At 33.7% G+C, this 22308-nt stretch overlaps 2 protein-coding genes across 5 annotated transcripts; both read left to right on the top strand.

The window, feature by feature from the left end:
* Nucleotides 1–3770: 3770 nt before the first annotated feature.
* On the top strand, nt 3771–6762 carry LOC130735379 (uncharacterized). Its single transcript, XM_057587400.1, has 10 exons — nt 3771–3932; nt 4106–4201; nt 4270–4401; nt 4508–4579; nt 4654–4794; nt 4880–4966; nt 5066–5257; nt 5365–5445; nt 5579–6017; nt 6097–6762. Exons 2-10 carry the CDS (start codon nt 4111–4113, stop codon nt 6596–6598), a joined length of 1737 nt encoding a protein of 578 aa, XP_057443383.1. The 5' UTR covers nt 3771–3932; nt 4106–4110; the 3' UTR covers nt 6599–6762.
* Nucleotides 6763–14344: 7582 nt separating this feature from the next.
* LOC130737988 (5-methyltetrahydropteroyltriglutamate--homocysteine methyltransferase 1) lies at nt 14345–21737 on the top strand. Of its 4 annotated transcripts, none has more exons than XM_057589858.1 (13): nt 14345–14848; nt 14942–15403; nt 16344–16697; nt 16807–16894; nt 17088–17227; nt 17318–17709; nt 17792–17955; nt 19556–19636; nt 19747–19913; nt 19998–20103; nt 20318–20568; nt 20701–20902; nt 21045–21737. In XM_057589858.1, exons 3-13 carry the CDS (start codon nt 16348–16350, stop codon nt 21411–21413), a joined length of 2310 nt encoding a protein of 769 aa, XP_057445841.1. In that variant the 5' UTR covers nt 14345–14848; nt 14942–15403; nt 16344–16347; the 3' UTR covers nt 21414–21737. The 4 variants fall into 4 exon arrangements, with proteins under 4 accessions (XP_057445841.1, XP_057445842.1, XP_057445844.1 ...); XM_057589861.1 differs by having other exon boundaries at nt 14346–14848; nt 17100–17227; XM_057589859.1 differs by lacking the exon at nt 14942–15403.
* The last annotated feature ends 571 nt before the right edge of the window (nt 21738–22308 follow it).

The raw sequence follows: 22308 nt of genomic DNA, 5'->3' as shown, positions 1-22308 counted from the left end.
GAGACCCTAGGGTCCCTCGCCCAGGCGCGCCAGCCTGGGGTGACGCGCGAGCCAGGGAGTTGGGCCAAGGCCCAACTGGCCCATTAGAGGAAGTTAAGGGCGCCAAGCCCAATCCTTGAATCTATAAATAGGGAACGGTTACCAATTGTAAGGGACTCTTAGCTCATTTGAGAAATAACAACTTGAAATTCAGTTACATTCTCTCTCTAAACGGTTACGCTCTCAATCTCTCTAGATTCTCACTTCACGATCCTCTCACCATGTGTACCGTAACTCATCTCTATGTTCCTGGATAGAACATTTGGCGCCGTTTGTGGGGATCGGTAGACTTCGATTCCCGGACTACGTGGATTGTGATTTGGTTGAGAGAAGTTCGATTTTCCGTTCAATTTTCTTCGGTTTTTCGGAGTTTTTGAGTAATTCTTGGTTCGGTTTTAGAATCAAACAACACAAATCACTACTTTGCTTTATAGAATCAGGGAGCAAAGTATGATCAAAAATAATAAGGACAAAGAACAATGAACAACCCTAAAGCCCTTGATCTCTCTCAATTAGCTTCGATGGTCTTCATGTTTTAGGTCTTCATCATTTTATATACTTCAGCAGCAGAACCATAGGCACTAGGGTTAGCATGGGCTGAAGTAACAAATTGCAACAACCATCAAATCAAAACTGAATCTCCAAAGATCTTGTTGCGTTTTTCCCAATCAAAGATATAAACAAATCTTTTATCAAAGATTGTTTCAACAAATAACAACCCACAATTAAAACCTTTCAGGTACAGCTACTTGAACCTCAAGTAACCTTAAAAAATATATCTTCATAAGATCTTCAAGGGCTCACAATCACGTTCCAAGCAAAGGACTGATGTCCTAGCTTCACGAAATCAGATGTTAAGGCATCTGCTTCGACATCAGGTTGTTTTTGACAAAATGCAAGACAACAATGTAACAACACATTATTTTTTGAAAAAATCCATACTAAAACTGTTCTTGAATGAACTTTCGGTCAGTAGACCGGTGAAAAAGACTTAGTATATTGCTCAAGTGAGAAAAAGATGATCTTGATACATACAGAAGACCCCCTTTTATAGTGGGTGAGTCTCTAACCCTAGCTCTCATTCCTATTACATAATCCATTGACTAAAACGAATGGGTCGCACTAATCAGGGTGGGCTTCTTGACTTTCTCGTCGGTCATGTTGTGATTGCGAGTCTTCCGTGCTGTGATTGTGAGTCTTCCGTAATGTGATTGTGAGTCATCCGTAATCGAGGTTGTGAGTCATCCGTAATCGAGGTTGTGAGTCATCCGTAGTTCAGGTTATGAGTCATCCGTAATTGAGGTTGTGAGTCATCCGAAGTTCAGGTGATGAGTCATCCGTAATTGAGGTTATGAGTCATCCGTAATTGAGGGGGACCTGACTGTAGCATTGACTATGTCATCATTCGCGGTTGAGTGAGTCTTTGGTCTGGTCAAAGCATCATGCCCGTGTTGCCCTACGGTATTTTTGGATGGATGGGCCTCTTGGAGTAACAATATCGGCTCGGTGTCAATGTTATGTCCGCGCGGCCCAGCCTTGAGACGACCCGAATGTGTCCCCATGAAATGGTCTGTCCAGCCTAATAATGGTGTCTCATCCGGTCCAAATCACGGAGCGGTCCAAAAACCATCAGGTCCCGAAGCTCTATTTCCATCAAAAAATTTCACCACATCCCATATTTCCTCTAGTGTGAAATCTGCTTCCAAAAAGTGCTTCTCCGCAACTAACACCTTGTTTAATTTTATGTTGGAGAACCACGGCCTAGGACCACCCTCTTTGCGGAAAAAATTAATGAAATGGGCTCGGATAGCTTCTTTTATCTCATCTGGTGTAGTTAGCAATCTTCCACCATACCTAAGCTGTGTGATGGTCTTTTATATTGTACGTGCCTTACACACCCGGTGGAAATACTTTGTGTTTCTATCCCCCTCCTTTAACCACCGCACCCTTGACTTTTGTAACCATATTCTTTCCTCCTCTCGATATGTCCTCCACAAAGCCTATAAAACCACCCTTCTCTCCTTATTTAGCACCTCAGAACCCCCTCAAAATCTTTTGGAGTTAAAATTAGATCTGAAGGAATAGGAAGTCAAATAAATAGTTATTTAAAATTTAAATCATGGGCTGGTTAAAAATAATATTTTTCTAAAAAATATTTCATTTTATTTCACAACAATATTTCGTTAAAAATATTTTTTTTGTTATAAAAAGATGTAAATAATTTTGTGAACATAAAACCTATTGATTAGTTAACGGGATTGGAAAAAATGTGTTAGAAAAGTTGTAAGACTAATTAATAAAAATAAAAAGTAGATGTGATGTGATGTCAAAAAAAGAAGAGATATTAGAGTTTTGTTTTGGAGGAAAATTGAATGATATAGGGATGCCCTGTGGCATAAGTTTCTAGAAAGAAACTTTTCTTTAGTAAGTGTAATCAATTAATTAGATTATTATTTTTTGTCTGATTTAATTATTTTTAAGAATTATGTTTTCTTTACAGAGTTTTTTATTAAATAATGGGTATATATTTCCTATTTTGATTTTCTTTAAAAATAGAATTTATATTATTTCGTGAAAATATAAGTAAAAAAAGTGTAATCAATATATTAGATTATTATTTGCTACCTAATTTAATTATTTTTAAGTTTGTTTTTATATATAGGGTTTTTTATTTAATAACATATATTTCGTTTTAAAATACATATATCTATCATATATTTCGTTTTTTTATATATTATTTTTTTACTATTCAATTTCAAATTTTCCTGGATTGAATAAAAAATATGGAAGAAGAAAAGTAAAAAATAAAATTAAAAATTATTTAAAATTAAATAGAAGAAGAAAAGTAAACATGCATAAATGGATGTTATGAAAATCACATCTTCAAAATCAAATAAAAAAAGAATCAAAATATGATCTTATATTGAGACATGATCTTTGATTTTGGTTGAAATTGAATATGTATTCAAAGTTAAGAAAAAATAAAATATTTATCGATGGATCCGGTAGATATATATATATATTTTATATATTCTAAAATATGTACAAATTTAAAATATGTATTAAAAATCTATATCTATATCTCATCTCAATATCTCAATATCTCAATATCTCAATATCTCAATATCTCAATATATAAATATAAATATAATATAAATATAAATATAAATATAAATAAAAGGAGAAACCATTAGAAGGAAAGTTTGCCACATGTCATTATAGGAACCACCCCATCTTGCGCCACGTAAGCAGAAACTTTAAAAAAAATTCTAAATGAAATCCGTAATACTATTTTTGGCAAGGTTTGAATTTTAACACGTTGCACATGGGTTAATCTTCAGCAGGTCATTGAATCTGAATGTGCTTCCAGGCTCGGTGTCCACATGGGTTAATTATTTTTTAGTTATCTGTTCCAGGCTTTATTTAAAAAATAATTTGCCACATGTCATTATAGGAACCACCCCATCTTGCGCCACGTAAGCAGAAACTTTAAAAAAAATTCTAAATGAAATCCGTAATACTATTTTTGGCAAGGTTTGAATTTTAACACGTTGCACATGGGTTAATCTTCAGCAGGTCATTGAATCTGAATGTGCTTCCAGGCTCGGTGTCCACATGGGTTAATTATTTTTTAGTTATCTGTTCCAGGCTTTATTTAAAAAATAATTAAAAAATAAACCTAGATATAGGTTATCATGCCTACTTTCTCTCTAACCGCCCCAAACTGCCTATCAGAATGCTATGTTTCAAATTTTGCTGGTTCACCATTCATTTGCAGGTGCAACCGTGTAAGTCTTTACCGAAACCGCCCACTTCATCCAATTACCAGAGAGCAAAAATAGAGAAAATTGACATTATATTAAAGCCAACCACTTGGGAACAAACTATATGAAGTGAGTAACAATGGATTAAGTGGTTTGAAACTTTTTATTTTAGATTGCGTTGAATATTTCTCGCCTTCTTTTTTCTAACTTAGAATGAGTAAATTCTCTCTTTTAGTTGTAGTAGCTATGCATGTTCATTCTTCTCTGATTAAATATTTTTTACTACTGTTTATATGTCCTAGGAATTATGGGACAATCATCTAACTCATATGGGGATAACAGACAGAGAAGAATGAAAGATCTTAAAGGAAAGAAGTCGATTAGTAACCAAGATAAGGGTATTTAATAATGAATTTCTATTTTTTTGTGTATTGGACATTATTAATAGAATTACTATTTTATACAGAAAATCAAATGATCCCTAATGTGATGGGTAGTGCACAATTATCATGTCAACCAGAAGTTGTTACCCAAAGCAAATATAATAATACCATTACTGATACTCCTTCAACAATTTTATCTATACCATTACCAGAAGGTAACATGTAATTTCATTTTGTTGTATATAGGAGTTTTATATTCTCATATTTTAAAGTAAAAGATTTGTTAACTCTCAATTTTGTTGTCTCATTACATATTATTAGCTAAACAAGCACGCATGAGTAGACTTGAAGCTAGAAGAGAAACTCGAAGGCTCAACAGCATAAGTTGTCATGGTATGTCTTTTATAAAAATAACTTGCCAACAATTTTTTAAGTAGACTTTAATTTATTTTTTCTTAATTTTATAGATGTCAAATCTGGCCAACAGAAAATGAAAGGGAAGGCTAAATTAAAAACTGCATTTAACCCTGCACTTGAGTTGCATCTAAGTGGCAGAAAGATTGCTCATCAAAGTTCTAATCAGATTCCATTATATCCCCTGAATCCAGGTATTGAAGCAATTCACTTCAAAGTTTTGAAATAAGATGTGTTGTTGAATTAATGATCTAATATCACATTCCTTTTTTTTTACAGAGTATAACACGCCATCTTCAAAGGTTACTCAACTTTCTGCAACCACACATCATATTGGAGCTATTGAGCCTAGCTATTCTATGATAGGTACTGTTACATGTACTATTTATAATGTAATGATGTTTTATTATATTGATATACGAATTTAATATTAAGGTAATTAATATATTGCATGAATAATTGAAGGTCAATTATCTGATGGTACATTTGGAAAGACATCTACATCAAGTGGCAAGCGGACAGTGAATAAGTGTCGTAGAGGGAAGAATATATCACAACCATTATCTGTGCTTGAATCCATATTCAGGCATCAACCTGATTTTGATAGTGATAGAGGAGGCCAGCATCATACAAATGAAGAATCTGTGGAGTTTGAAGGTAAAGGACTTCAGAGGATACTTATATTATCATAGTTCGTTTAAATATGTAACATTTTATATAGTTTTTATATTTGATGTAATTTTTCTTGGATTCTACTTGGTTAGTTAACCATGCAGATGGAAGAGGCTCATCACATAATCTTTCACCATTTGTGTCACAAATGTATGCATCGGCAGAAGTTGAAGGTATAATGTGTATTATTTAGGACTAATTCATGATGACTTACGAAATGAAACATGTATGCTTAAATACATTAATTGTTTAGTTAATTTCTTACCATATTTAAATTATAAAATTGATGTGTTTTCTATTTAGCAGAATTGTTGGACTTTGGTGATGCCACTTATACATGTGGTTACTGCAACTCTATTATGTGGTATGAAGAGAGATCAGAGAAATCAAGACAGCCATTGAATCCGGAATTTTCTATATGTTGCATGAGAGGGAAGGTTGATTTGCCAATATTGCTTAAGCCTCCTACATTGCTTCTGAATTTAATAAGTGGTGTTGACCCACGATCTAAGAACTTCAAAGAAAATATCAGGGCATACAATTCTTTGTTCTCTTTCACTTCACTAGGGGGCAAAATTCAGACTGGGTTGAATGATGGCAATGGTCCTCCAAATTTCATTCTTAATGGGCAGAACTACCATAGAATGGGAAGTTTGATTCCTCCTGAAGGAGCCCCTCCGAAGTTTGCCCAGCTTTACATATATGACACTCAGAATGAAACTGACAATAGGATGCGGCACTTTCGGTAATTTTTAGTTATTTTTCTGTATTTCAATTCTTCTATTATTCTTAGCGAACACCATCTTACTTATATTTTTTAACAGGTCTGATGAACGCAGAAATGTGTTGGATCCTTCACTGGTTAAAGACTTAACAGAGATGATTGATATTCATAATCCGGTAGCAAAATTGTTTAGAAGAGTTAGAGACTTTGCCAACCATAATGAGGGTTCAAACTTTTATCTGAGGTTGTTTCGTAGAAGAAACAAGGATCCAAGGGTATATAATTTGCTCACGTCTGATGAAGTGGCAGGGTTAATTGTAGGAGACATAGAGAATTTGGAGGCTGGAAGGGATATCATTGTGAAAAAACAATCTGGTGAGCTGGTTAGAATTCCTGAATATCATGTATCATTTTTGCCCCTTCAAGATGAAATACCTGTGAGTGAGGCCTTTAGTAACGATGCAGACAGAAAAAGGTTTAAAATAAGCATGCTAGAGTTCATTTGTTTCAGATTACAGGAACAAATAACTGAATATGGAAATATTGTGCGTGCCAGAAGGTTGTTTCAGCGGTTTATCGAATGTTGGTCTCTTTCTTCCTAAACCAGTTTTTACACATGGCCAACTATATGTGGCTGTGTCTAGAGTAAAAACAAAGAAGGGTTTGAAGATTTTAAGCTTAGATGAAGAAGGAAAGATGTCTAAATTGACAAAAAATGTCGTGTACAATGAGGTTTTTGATACTCTATAATTGATTAATCATGTAAACACCAATTTCTATATTTCTAAATATTCTTTAATTTCATAAAAAAATTATATTCATGAACTTGATTATATTATATTCTTGGAAATTTTAATTTGTTCTTTATATTATAATGCATTATTTTATTTTTATTTTTTGAAAATTCAAATATAGAATAGAATGGTTAGAGACCCGGTATAGGAGTTCCTATCAGATGCAAAAAGTACCATGGAAAAGGAAGCTAACGAAGGCCACAATTTCCTAGCTAATACAAAGCCTGTTACACACAAGGACCTCTCATCATTTTGAAGGAATGTAATAAGCATCAAGTTGGGTAGTAGTCTATATTTTTAAACTACAAAGCTATTATATTATTGATCATTTAGAGTGTTGATTATACTGTTATTTTTGTGTTTAGGACATGGTTGCTCACGGCTTGGAATTGGGATGTGTTTATATGCTGGCAACATTCTTCAAAAAGATGTGATATAATTGTTGATTTTTTTGCAAATGTGATTTGAATGGTGGCTGATGAAACAGATAGCTATTTAATTTTTGGAATATAATTGACATGATAAAACTTTTGTTTAGATGTTAGTACTCTAAGATATGAGATGGTTGCCATATGCTGTATTCAAGATATTTTGTTATAACCTAAGTTCTGATCTGAAATATATTTTGTTCGCAACTGTAATATTTGAATGAGGTTCGAAAATAAATGGTTAAATATATATTGATTAGCTATGTCCTAGGTAGAAGCTAAGTAGACATTATAAATATATCATAATTAGTTCATAAATAATTTTAAATTTTTTGTGAAAAATCTCCCCGTGCATGGCACGGGCCACTACACTAGTAATATACTAAAGGAAGGTTTTTTTCTAGAAGGTTTTGCCATGTGTCGCCCCCATATCATCCCAATAAAAAATATACAAAATTTTATTTTTCAATATTAAATCTGCATGTTTTTCAATATTAAATTTGCATTAAAAAACAAATAAAGATTTTGTATGTTTTTCAATATTAAATTTGCATTAAAAAAGAGATAAAGATTTTGTTCAATATTAAATCTGCATTAAAAAAACAAATCTATATAATATACTAAAGAAAGATTTTTTTCTAGAAGGTTTTGCCGCGTGTCACCCCCACATCATCCCAATAAAAACTATACAAATTTTGTTTTTTAATATTAAATCTTCATGTTTTTCAATATTAATCTGCATTAAAAAAACATTTTGAAAATATAGATTCTATATGTTTTTCAAGTAAAATAAAAAAAGAAAAGAAAGTAAACAAATAATCCTCATGTGATCATGTCTCAATATAAGATCTATTAAATAAAAAAAAGTGATACATAAAAATCGAACAAAATTTTTAAAAATAAGCCAACTAAGTTTTTCAAAAAAATAAAACCCTAAAGTTCAATCTATAAATAAGAGGCAAGAATTCACTTAACACCACCACATATTCGCAGCTCCCAACTCACGGCAACAAAGGGTTTTTCTGGGTTTTTTTGGTTTATAAACACCAAATCACCCCATGTAATTATCCCTACATACATAATTTTTTCTCTAACAGATTCTTTTTCTTTTTTTGCTTTGACTTTTGCAGGTGAGGTTTTCATCACATCTCATCATGTACATTTACTTTTCTCCTCCCATTGAACTTATTTTTTGTTTCTTCAATGTGTGGAGCTATGCTTATCTTTTTGTCTGCAATGATTTTGACCAGGTTTGTACTTGCGCTTATATCGCTTTCTTTGACATATCTATTTATTATATTTCTTCACTGAATCCCCAATAAATTATGTAGTCCAAATTCCTCCATGATCGTTTTTGCTAATGAGGGTTAAATTATTTTTTAATACTACTGATTCAGTAAAGAAGAGATTATAATAATTGATCAACTTACTCTTACAATATATCTCACAAGGAGAAGATAGAGATGAAATTGGGTGAGCCTTTGAAACCGACGACATGGAAGAGGTTCAAGAAACAAAACTTGATAAATAAACATATTTTTAAAGATAAAAAGAGAGTAAATATAAATATACATGATTGAAAAAATATATTTATTTGATATGAAAATATTCATTAGCTCATTATACGCACTTGAAAACCAATATAATATTAATCACACAATAAAGAAAAAGAAATCAAATGTATTTTAGAAAAAAAAATAAAGTTGTAAAAAAAAGTCTAATATTTCATGTTTAATCTAAATAATTATGATTATTTTTATTAAAAATTTCGAAAATTAAAAAATTAAAAAAATAGTGATCATGAAAATTGAAAAAATATATTTATTTGATATACAAATATTTATTTTCTCATTATACGCACTTGAAAACCAATATAATATTAATCACACAATAAAGAAAAAGAAATCAGATTTAATACTTGATAGTTGACTCAATATATGTTTTTTTATATATCATTTTCTTTTTTGCACAGATTTGTTTTTTTTAAAACAAATATGTATTTCAAAGTCAAGAAAAACAAAATTATGTATTTGAAAAACAAAATTTGTATATTTTTTTGGGTTCGTATATAATTTTGTAGATTTAATTTTTTTTCTTTAATATTTGTTTTAATATGTACAAATATTTTCAGATTTAATATTTGTTATCTATTCAAAGTCAAGAAAAAATATTTGTTTTTTCAATGTAGATTTAATATATTGAATGAATTTGTAAAAAAAATCTTTATTTGTTTTTTTAATACAAATTTAATATTGAAAAACATGTAGACTATTTGTTTTTACCAAAATCTTTATTTTGTTTATGCAGATTTAATATTGAAAAACATGCAGATTTAATATTGAAAAAAAAAGTTAAGAAAAAATATTTGTTTTTTCAATATAATGCAGATTTAATATTGAAAAACATACAGATTATTTGTTTTTAACAAAATCTATTTTTTGTTTATGCAGATTTAATATTGAAAAACAAAATTTGTATATTTTTTATTGTGATGATATGGGGGTGACACGTGGCAAAACCTTCTAGAAAAAAACCTTCCTTTAGTATATTTCCGTTACAGGTGACCTTGATTCTAGAGATAGATTCAACCTTAGAATTCATGTTGTGTAAGTTATGGAATCTCTAACAATGTGAATGGGAAATATGATATTTTAGTCTGAGAAACGCAGTATAAATAATAGTGATTGATATGTAGAGTTAATAACAATCTTTTTAAAAACAAATGTAATATATTAGATTTGTTTGTCCATTACAAAAATTGAACGTGGATGTCTTTTTTTTTTAAACTTTGTTCAGTTTTTTTAATATAAAATTAGATTTGTTTTTGCTTTTATAAATTTGAACATAATAACGGACCAAAACTATATATGATCAGATTTGCTTTTAAAAATTTGAACGTGGATGTCTTTTTCTTTAAACAATCTTTATTTATTTGTTAAGTTTTTTTTAATATAAAATTAGATTTGTTTTTGCTTTAAAAAATTTGAACGCAATGGAAAACATATAAACCATATGTGATCAGACTTCCTTTTAAAATTTCAACGTGGTTGTCTTTTTTTTTAAAACAATCAAATTTCAACGTGGATGTCTTTTTTTTTAAAACAATCTTTATTTATTTGTTTAGTTAAATATTTACAAATTATTTGTTATTACGTATTATAAGTAAAAATATTTGTTTTCTTAATGCAGATTTAATATTGAAAAACATGCAGATTTAATATAAGTAAAAATATTTGTTTTCTTAATGCAGATTTAATATTGAAAAACATGTAGATTTAATATTGAAAAACAAAATTTGTATATTTTTTATTGGGATGATGTGGGGTTAAACTATGCAATATAAATTTTAAATTATAAAGAAAATTTTATATTATACTACATTTTTTTATAAAAAAGCCAAAAAAAAACTAACATTAACTAGAAGCACAAGGGGTGCTACATCCAACAATACAATGATGTCCTCATGCCGAATGGCTGCAAACTCAAGCAACACATTAACACTCATATACATAAATTTAATTCTTAAAAATTAATTTATGTAAGTTAAAAATTACGATTTAAGAGTTTGTCTTTTAATTCACTCTAAATTTATATCTTTCTAATTTCAAAAATATTAAATTTTTTGTTTCTCTTTTATGATTAATTTTAATAAAAATAATATTATTTTATCAAATTTGAACAACCAATTTGATACGTTCAAAAATCATCTACTTGAGATCTTGGATGTAGATAACATGAAAATTCATGTCATATCTATAACTATTTAAAAAAGGTAACTTTTAGAATATTTGTTTAATCTTTAACAAAATCCATCTCGGTTGGAATCAATAAAAAAGTAAAAATTAAGATAACATTATTTTATAAAAAATATATATATATTTATTTCTTATGATTAATCTAAATTAACATAACATTGTTTTATCAAATTTGAACTACCAATTTGATTGTGCTTTTTTTTTAACATTATTTCAATCCGTCAATAATCTTTAATCAATGCAATGATCTTACAAATTTTCTCCAACATTTATTTTTATTGAAAATTCTCACTCCTGCTCCTATGGGCAATAACTAAAACCAAAAAGAATCGACCCAGATATTGTGGTCTTCTGGTTCTGCAGTGTTAATATCATTAAGCACAATCAATTTCTCATCATCTCATCATTGTTACTAAATAGGAAAAAATTCACAGTTAATATTGAAGAAAAACCCCAAAAATAAAATGAATCATTTAAATGAGTCATGATATTTTTTTATAATATAATTAACAAAAATTACGTCCACATTAACATTCATATAGTTTTTTTGAGAAAAAATATTCAAATAGTTAATTTTATTTATTACTATCAATTCTATATCTATAAAATTATAAATTTATTTTGCAATTAAATAAATTTGAGATAGTTAAATTTGCAATTTAAAACAAGAAATTATATTGCTCCAAAATTTATACTCCAAATTATGGTAGCATTGGATAATTGACTTCCAAAATTTAAAAATCAAAATAAATGCACAATTACTTGTAAGAGATTGTCTTTCAATTCACTCTAAAAATAGAGCAGTGCTATTTGGTATGAAGTTCTAAGGCACGAGAGTGCACGAGGAGCAATTAGTGGCGGTTTTAAACCGCCACTAACTTGCGGTGCCAGGAAAAATTCAAATTTAATGCATTTCTAGCGGTTTAAAACCGCCACTAAAATGCGGTGCTTTAATAACCGTATACGCTACACATTTCTGGCAGTTTGAAACCGCCAGAAACTGCCTCGTGCTTGGTGCACGAGACCCCACATTGTGCCCCACAGCATTTTCCCTAAAAATAATCTACTTTTTATGAAATCATGGACTTTTTTTGGAAATCATGCATATTGATACGTTGATTCTAGATTAAATAATTTTTTTGGATTTATTAAATAATTAGTAATTAATAATGAAAAAAGTATAAAATTTGAGAAATTTATATTTGGAAATTTTAAAAAAAGACTCGAATATAATAAACCTTTAGAATGTCATTTATATTTGATGGACTAAATTAAAATTTAGTTTTGGACGTGGTGTGGAGAAGAGCTATGTCCCATAACGTGGGGTTTGAATGAGTTGCTTGATGATATATCAGTGTTTTGGGTCTGATTTGTATTGTTTACAACAGCTTTATTTTCTTTAGGTTTGCAGAAGTGGTTTCCTTTGAGTTGTGTACTCTTTTTCCTTGCTTGGTTTTTTCCCACTGAGTTTTCCTAGCAAGGTTTTTAGTGAGACACTCTTTTAGGTTCTGTTTTGCCACTTTTGCGTAGTTTTCTTTGGAGACCTTGAGGATACAATTTGTACGGTGCTTTTCATGAGAGTTTTATCTCATGTTTTGGTTCTTTAATAATACTATTTTTCTTTTCAAAAAAAAAACCTTCAAATTTCAAACATAAGCATTAATTATAAAATTTTACCCCTCCAAAATTTAATAAAAAAAATTAAATTTAGAATTAATTTAATAAAGAACTATATTTCAAAAAATATTAATAAATAACTCATCATCAATATAATAAAAAGAAGCTTCGAATCATCATCAATATAATAAAAATAAGTTTTGAATCATCATCAATATTTTGGTACCTTCACATGTTGCTCCTCCTCCGACGATGGTGTTGTCGCAGTTAAATAGGGATGAGTTCGCAGATGTTGGAACGAAAGAAGGAAAGGTATTCATCGTGGTCGGAAGTCGTTGACTGCTAAAGTCCTTACGGTTGAGCGAGTTGGGGATCCACCACCGGGTCGGTACCATGTTCCTCCACAACACCTTGGTGCTGGATATACCTCATATGATATTCCATTCGGACAATCGTCTGGTACGTCGGGGTACCAGGACTTTGTACAAGCGACTAGCACCTAGGACTTTGTGCAGCTCACTAGCACTCATCAGGCTGATCCCATAGGGTTGCAAGACTATGGTGTGCAGTCGACTGCGTCCATCTTCGAGATGGAAGATTTTGTCTTACATCAGCAGCTGACGGAGCCCTCACAACAGACCTTTGGTCAGGGCATGTTTTACACGCCGAATTTGCCTATAGGCCAGATGCAGACGACCATTAGGACACTTGTTCGTCAAGGTGGCGGGTTGGATTCTTATCATGACTGGGCTATGGTTGGTGGCTCCAATCTATTTGCTGGTTTTGGCGAGGGATCCAACAGTCACACACAGACTGCCATGAGGTAGACTTGAATATGATATTGGCTTCAGGTGGAGATGATAACCCTGTGACGGAGACCTCCAAGAGGTATGACACTAGGCAGTCACGACAGTACCAGTAGTGTGGATTGATGTTGGAATGATTTGATGTTGTTGTGAATATATGTTGAAATTATGTGATGCTATAATTTAGAACTGTTTTAATGGAAAAGCAACTAAGATTGCATGTTTTCAAATTGAAGTCTTATTACAATTACAAATATGACCTTCAAAGAATACCACATCCTTAGAATAGTCAATTTTGCATCCCTGACAAAGTAATCAAAGCAATAAGTCGCCCCTTCCATCAACATCTTATCAACAATTTAATAAGAAATTCATAATAAATTGTTCAAATTTTAAATTTAACTACCCTATTTTCTTGGAAAGATAAAAAAAAATACTAAATCTGATTTAAAACAAATTCTATATTTATTAAAAAAAATATATAAACAATATTTAGGTAGACCTTTGACCTTCATCACACCCTGGTCGGAATTGCGAGAATAATTTAACATAAATTTTTTTTTCTAACAAACATTTATATTTTTGTGCAATGAAAAATTATAAAAAGCTTTTTTGAACGAACAAACAAAAAATTATAAAAAATTACAAACATAAATTTTAGATATTAGGGTATATAATAACGGTCACCCGTGCATTGCACGGGTTATTCAACTAGTATGTACAGATCTAATAGTTGCAGATTTAATCGTGAAAAACAAAATTTGTATATATTTTATTAGGATGATATGGTGGTGACATGTGGCAAAGACTAGGACTTAGTAAAAGCTAAAAGGGTAAAATTGTAAAGTGTCAAACCCCTTTTCCCCTCCCACTCCCTCCTTCCCAACAAATCCCCATTCCAGTTTCAACCACCAACTTCCATAACCAACAGGTTTGTCCTTCTTCTTCTTCTTCCATTGACAAAATGTTGTTTGCTTCTTCTTTTTCTCATGCGATTACTATTACTTCCCTCATTCAAAAATACTGAATTGGTTGATGTGTGGGTATGGTGAAGAATTTGACGGGTTTTGATGGGTGTGGTGGTATGATTTGATTCTGGGTACTATGGTTCCGCAACGTAATGGGTGAAATTTTGGTGGTAAGGGTGAAAAGGTGGGGGATGTGGTGGGATTAAGGTGGATTGGGTGGCTCGTAGTCAACTGGATATAAGAACCCAAAATATTAGTAGAATGAGATGCAAAGAAAATGTTTAGCGCATAGCTTTTTCTTCAAAGCAGCACTACTCTCTACAATGGCTTTGCCCTCTTGGCTTTTATTATTCTTGATAGCAACGAGAAACAACTTCATTGTTTGCCGTCGCTTCGTATCGACCCGGTTACCAGATTGACCTGATTTGTTCCAGAAGCTTCTTCACCCTTCAGCTAATACAACAACAAGGGTCACTCTTGCTAGGTATTGTTGACTCTTCATCTTTCTGCTAAGTATTGTTTGGCACTTCATCAATTCTCGTTGAGTAGTGGAGCTTTTTGATTGTGCAAGATGCAGCCTTTGCTGGAATTTGCTAAGAGAAAGGTAAAGGGAAGAAGAAAAGGGTAAAGGGAAGGGGAAAGGACAAAGTTACCTTCTGATCCATCGATAGACTAGATTATAACCCTTGCACCCTAGTGGGCACCATCATTTTAACCATTTTTTCTTTTTATATCTCATATTTTTATCAAATCACTCATCATATCACATATCACTGTCTTCCCTTACTAAGATGGAAGTTGGTGGAATGGTTTGGGTTGGGGAGAGCATTTCATTTTTTTTTTCATCTTCACCAAAAAAAAAAATTTGTTAGAATCAGAGATTGTTGGGTCGGGGGGTGTTGGTGAAGTAGTTGGATCCCGGAATGGCTATAAGCCTATAAATACTCCGAGGAGCACTCCATTTTAGTCGCGCTCTTCTCTTCTCTCTGCTTGAAACAAAGAACTAGTCTCTCTTCTCTATAACCACTCGAAAATAAAGGTACGTACGTGACCCTCTTCTCCTCTTCTCACTCTCCTTCGTTCATTTCCCCCTTTTCTCACATTCTCTTCTCTTATTAAGCTTAATCATCATCACTTCCTTGCACAACTTGCTCAATTTTCTCTAAATTCACTTTTCTCATCATCATCATTATAACTATTCCCATTCAAATCTCCTGGTAAATGTGAACGCTTACTTATATTGCATGCCCCGCATGCTTTCATTACTTTTTTTCGTAACTAGATTTTCCTGGCTTTTCAGATCTATTGTTGTAACGTGTAGATCTAGAACTGGATTCTGCTCTTTAAATTTGATGTGAATTTTCATACTTGGATCTCGTAGCATTCTTTTGGTGATATAGTAAACGGAAATTCAATTATCGTGTTCATTTCCCGTGATTGAATATGGAATTGCAATATTTCATGAAACATAGAACAGAAGCTAATCACAACACTTTCCCAGAGCTTTGTTGCGGGGTTAATTTTAAAAAGACAGAACAGTAGATCTTAATGACATTTTACCAGCTTTGTTCCATTGTGAATTTAAAATTGTGTTTTTCTTCTTACCCTTTTATGTGCTCATTTTGTTAATATGTGTGCACTGTGCTCATTTAAAAATAGTTGATTTCCGACATAAATCCGAGCATGTGATCCTGTTGTTTAGAGTTCAGTATTGTCTTAATTTTTGTTTATGGAAAAATTTGTATTTTAAGATAAAAGAGGTGGACCTGTTCATTGTCATTCTTAACTCCGAAAGGGTATTGCGCAGTTAATACATTATAATAAGTAAACCATTAGTTACAATGGATAATTGATACCTGTTTCTTTGACATATCGGGAGTCATGGTGTATGGGACGTGTGTAATCTGTGTAGGAATGATTAAAAATGGTTTCAAACATATTGAATTGAGCTTTGTTTGCAATTTGATCTGATGTGGCAGAATAATGGCATCCCATATTGTTGGATACCCTCGTATGGGCCCTAAGAGAGAGCTCAAGTTCGCCCTGGAGTCATTCTGGGATGGGAAGAGCAGTGCTGAGGATTTGAAGAAGGTGGCAGCTGGTCTCAGGGCATCCATCTGGAAGCAGATGGCTGATGCCGGGATCAAGTACATCCCCAGCAACACATTCTCCTACTACGATCAGGTGCTTGATGCCACCGCAATGCTCGGCGCTGTTCCACCCCGATACGGGTGGACTGGCGGGGAGATTGGATTTGATACTTACTTCTCCATGGCTAGGGGTAATGCCTCTGTGCCTGCAATGGAGATGACCAAGTGGTTTGATACCAACTAGTAAGTGATGATGGCTAATGTTTTGTTGTATTGGTTGTTACTTGTTTGTTTTTAATAAAAGTCCTAATGATCTGATTATTGAAACTGCTGTATGTGTGCACTTATCCAGCCACTTTATTGTCCCTGAACTGGGACCTGATGTGAATTTCACTTATGCATCCCACAAGGCAGTGGATGAGTACAAGGAGGCCAAGGCGGTAAGCATTTATAACCATTTACATTAACTGCTTATTCCATAGAATTTTGCACACATTACATTAGGCTGCGAGCTGAGTCGACTTAAGGTGTGACTGTGAGAAGCATTAGATTGTTCTGGTTGTTGTAATTTGTGTGGGTCATTATGATATTTTCTCGTGTTTATCTATATTTACATTGTCATTGAATGTTTAGTTTCTCTTCCAGCTTGGAGTAGATACAATCCCAGTCCTCATTGGCCCTGTATCATACTTGGTGCTCTCCAAACCTGCCAAGGGCGCTGATAAATCCTTCTCTCTTCTTTCCCTCCTCCCAAAAGTCATTGCTGTCTACAAGTAAGAATTTAAGTAATGAACATCTCTAAATTATTCGTGCTTAATATTTGTGTTACTTCTCTAACCTGCTTGTAACTATTATTAACTCAGAGAAGTTGTGGCTGATCTTAAGGCAGCTGGTGCTACATGGATTCAGTTTGATGAACCTACCCTTGTCTTGGACCTTGACCCTCACACATTGCAAGCATTTACTGCAACATACTCAGAACTTGAATCTACTTTATCTGGTCTAAATGTTCTTATTGAGACCTACTTTGCTGATGTTCCTGCTGAGGCATACAAGACCCTCACTACTCTGAATGGCATCACAGCGTTTGGATTTGATTTAGTCCGTGGAGCTAAGACTCTTGATTTGATCAAGGGAGGATTTCCCAGTGGAAAGCATCTGTTTGCTGGAGTGGTTGATGGAAGGAACATTTGGGCTAATGATCTTGCTGCTTCTCTCAGTACATTAACTAGTCTTGAGGGCATTGTGGGCAAAGGTATTTGTCAAACATGCATTACCTGTTAGACTCTGCAGTTAATATAGTCATTTGATATATCTATTCACTAAATTGTTTGCAGATAACCTTGTTGTGTCCACCTCCTGCTCACTTCTTCACACTGCTGTTGATCTTGTTAATGAAACCAAGTTGGACAATGAGATAAAATCATGGCTGGCTTTTGCTGCCCAAAAAATTGTTGAAGTAAATGCATTGGCCAAAGCATTGTCTGGTCAAAAGGATGAGGTAAGTGATAGAAACCAAACCAGACCTATGTGTATTAATGATAAACCCTAATCCCCAAATTGGGAACTAAGGGAAGATACAAGAGAGAAGGGATACCAAACACCCTTCAAACCCAGAAAGAGACCACTCTCTCTAGAACCCAAAACCAAATGATTAACCAGATGATTAATGTTCTCTCACCCCATCTTATTATAGGCAAAAAGCCTTACTAACAACCCTCTTAACTAACTATCTAATTATATGATAACTCCCTCACTTAACTAACTAAACCATGTTTACCTATCAATACTCCCCTCCGTCATCCTCACTGCCTCTGCGTCAACTCGTTCTTCCTCTTCCGCTTCAAGATTGGGCTTTCGCAACGCCTCCGCTTCTACTCGCTCTTCCTCCGCCGTCGTCTCCGTTTCACCCTTTGCTCCAAGATTGGGTTTTCGAATTGTCGTCGCCGCCGCTAAATCTATCTCCGACTTAGCCTCCGAATTCTCCCGCCACTCCTCTGCCACTGCTTGCTTTGCCTCTGCTGCAATTTCCGATACCCTCTGCAACGCTTCCACTGCCCTTCTTTCTTGTTCTCTCTTCTGTCTCACTTCTTCAAGTTCTCACAACCGATTTTCTAATCTTGAGATTTCTTTCTCAAGTTCAGGGTTTGCAACGAATAGCACCCCCAATTTCCTCGCAACTGCTGCAAGAAATAACTCGTTCTTCGCTTTCATGGCTTCAAGCGACTCCATTCTCGCCATGCTCCTTGTCTCTTCCATAACGCAGCAAGGAATTTGTAGTTCAGGCACTAGATCGGTGCTCTGATACCAATGATAGAAACCAAACCCGAACTCTGTGTATTATTGATAAGCCGTAATCCCCATATTGGGAACTAAGGGGATACAAGAGAGAAGGGATACCAAACACCCTTCAAACCCAGAAAGAGACCACTCTCCCTCTAGAACCCAAAACCAAATGATTAACTAGATGATTAATGTTCTCTAAGCCCCTCCTATTTATAGGCAACAAGCCTTACTAACCCTCTTAACTAACTATCTAATTATATGATAACTCCCTCACTTAACTATCTAAACCATGTGTACCTATCAGTAAGACCCATTCCTTTTTGTTTATCTCAAGTCTCGAGTTATATAGATGATGTTTGTAACTTGATATTTTTAATTGTTTTTTGAAATAGTAAGAAGACTTAATTGTTTTTTGACATAGATATATTTTAATTGTTGAGCTTCTTACTATACTGTTATAGTAAGAAGTTTTAATTTTTTTTTTGAAATAGATATTTTTTTTATAAATATATATGTAATCTATGGAACCATCATGTTTTTTAAATATTTATGATAAGAATTGAAAGAGAAATTGTAGAATAAAAAGATCAAAACAATGATAAAGTGAATAAAGAGAAAAAAATGTCAATCACTAAATTAAAATTGAAATAATTAAGGAAAAGTATAATGTCATAATATTAATAACCAGTATGATAAAACTAGCAGGCTATTTTGTTAGCAATTTAGCAGTGGCTGGCAATATATGCAGTCTTTTTTGTGTGTGTTTATGTTGTTACATAATTCACTGAATAATTTTTTTGTGATTTCATTTCCAGGCGTTCTTCTCTTCCAATGCTGCAGCTCAGGCTTCAAGAAAGTCCTCTCCTAGAGTGACCAATGAGGCTGTTCAGAAGGCTGTGAGTTTCTTATTTTTGTGGTGTCTGATCCGCTGTTCGTTTTTTTTGAACTGAATTTGTTGTGAAATTGATTCTCTTATTACTTATGACATCTTTTCTTACCCTTACAGGCTGCTGCACTGAAGGGCTCTGATCATCGCCGTGCAACAAATGTCGGCGCCAGACTGGATGCTCAGCAAAAGAAGCTCAACCTTCCAGTTCTCCCAACGACCACAATTGGATCCTTCCCTCAGACTGTTGAACTGAGGAGGGTGCGCCGTGAATACAAGGCTAACAAGTAAGATATTCTGAGAGCTGATAACAGGCTTGTTTTCATGAACATTTGCTTTTTTTTTATTGATTCTGATCTTGTTGTTTTCAGGATCACGGAGGAAGAGTATGTTACTTCTATTAAAGAGGAGATCCGCAAAGTTGTTGAACTCCAAGAACAGCTTGATATTGATGTCCTGGTACATGGCGAGCCTGAGGTCAGCTTTCATCTTCACATAAGAACTAAAAGATTAATATGCTGTAGCAGAGAATAAGAGAGTGCTGTTACCCTGTTATTTTGATAGATCATATATCTTCACTTCTTTCTTACTGATCTGAAAAATAAAAATTTCCTACCAGATTTTCTTCTCATTGTGATGTTGTGAACTCCCAATTCCGTTTCCCTCTAATTGTTTTGGTGTTTTATTGCAGAGAAATGATATGGTTGAGTACTTTGGTGAGCAGTTATCTGGTTTTGCCTTTACTGTCAATGGGTGGGTGCAATCTTACGGATCTCGTTGTGTGAAGCCACCAATCATCTATGGTGATGTGAGTCGCCCAAAACCAATGACAGTATTCTGGTCATCTATGGCTCAGAGTATGACGAAACGCCCAATGAAAGGAATGCTTACCGGCCCAGTAACCATTCTCAACTGGTCCTTTGTTAGAAATGATCAACCTAGGTAAAATCTAAAGACCCATTGTAATTTGAAAGGAAATGAATAAAAGTTAAAGTGAGCTTAGAAGAGAAATAAACTAGTATTCAGCAATCACCATATTGTTATTTCTAAGATGGTGTGAGGCCGATTTTGCAGATCTGAGACTACCTACCAGATTGCTTTGGCTATCAAGGATGAAGTAGAAGATCTTGAAAAAGGTGGTATTGGTGTTATCCAAATCGACGAGGCTGCTTTGAGAGAGGGGCTTCCATTGAGGAAGTCAGAGCAAGCTCACTACTTGGACTGGGCTGTCCATGCCTTCAGAATTACCAATATTGGAGTGCAGGATACTACTCAGGTACTTTTGAATTACAAACCATTGGGTTAGAATAATTTGTTTCCCTTCTATTGTATAATAAAATGAAACTCATGATAAAAGTCATCAAAATTTTATCTACACATAATTAGCTTATGTATTTTGTGTTAATAACAATTGCCAGATCCACACCCACATGTGCTACTCTAACTTCAATGACATCATCCACTCTATCATCGATATGGATGCTGATGTGATCACCATTGAGAACTCACGTTCGGATGAGAAGCTTCTGTCGGTGTTCCGTGAAGGAGTTAAGTACGGAGCTGGAATTGGCCCTGGAGTCTATGATATTCACTCCCCCAGAATACCACCAACTGAAGAAATCGCAGACAGGATCAACAAGATGCTTGCAGTGCTTGAGACAAACATTTTGTGGGTAAACCCTGATTGTGGGCTCAAGACTCGCAAGTACACGGAGGTGAATCCAGCCCTCACAAACATGGTTGCTGCCACAAAGCTGATCCGCAACCAGCTTGCAAGTGGCAAGTGAAGGATATTAAGAAAGGAGAATGTCAGTAGTCACCATGGTTCTGGTTAAGTTACAGAGAAAGGAAAATTTTCTATTTTGGTTGTTGGAAATAACTGACTGTTGAATATTTAGGTGTTTAGTATGCTCTTGTGAGCAATTGTTCCCTCCCCACACCAGTTTTTATTTTTATTTTTTTTTAAATATTCTATATTTTTGTGGCATTGCCTCAATCATATATTCATATCCATACGCAATTATTGGTTATGTGGAGTTAACCAGCAGTGTATTAATCGTGCAATCGCTCCATGCATCAACATAAATTTCTCCCTTCGTACTCTTGAGCCATTTGTCTACTGTACTATTATCCAGCTTATATTACAGTCAATAATCACTCTGACCCAGAGATTTAGGATGAGTAGTTTAGTCCTTCAACTACAGAATTGGCTAAAATCATCATCAAAGTTGTACGCGTAGGCTACTCTGTAACTTTTCTACAATGCCAAATGTGAGATCCTGAACATTTTGGCGAATTCTAAGGAGCCACCGCAAAATATGAGGCAGTGATGCCACACGTACGTGGCCCAGTAGAAATCCGTTTAAGCGTGTGCCATGAGTCAAACCAACAAGTTTCCGAGTATCCCAATTTCAGTCCCTAACAAGTTTTATAAAATCCCAATTTCAGTCCCTAATATTTCATGTATTTATATAACGGGAAGTATGTATTTACAGAAAAACAAATCATATATTACAACAATTGTAAAAACACTTATAAATCAAATAATTTTTCTATTGTCTTCTCCCTCCATCTTTCAACCTTTATGTTCATCCTTTACCTTCTCCAGTTCACCCTAACTCTGTTTCACCGTTGAAGCTTGACAGGCTACCGTGCTTCCTTTCTTCCTCGCTAAGCCATCAA

Source organism: Lotus japonicus, chromosome 2 (genome assembly GCF_012489685.1).
Source record: "Lotus japonicus ecotype B-129 chromosome 2, LjGifu_v1.2".
Taxonomy (NCBI): Eukaryota; Viridiplantae; Streptophyta; class Magnoliopsida; order Fabales; family Fabaceae; genus Lotus; species Lotus japonicus.
This window is presented reverse-complemented; position numbering and strand designations above follow the sequence as displayed.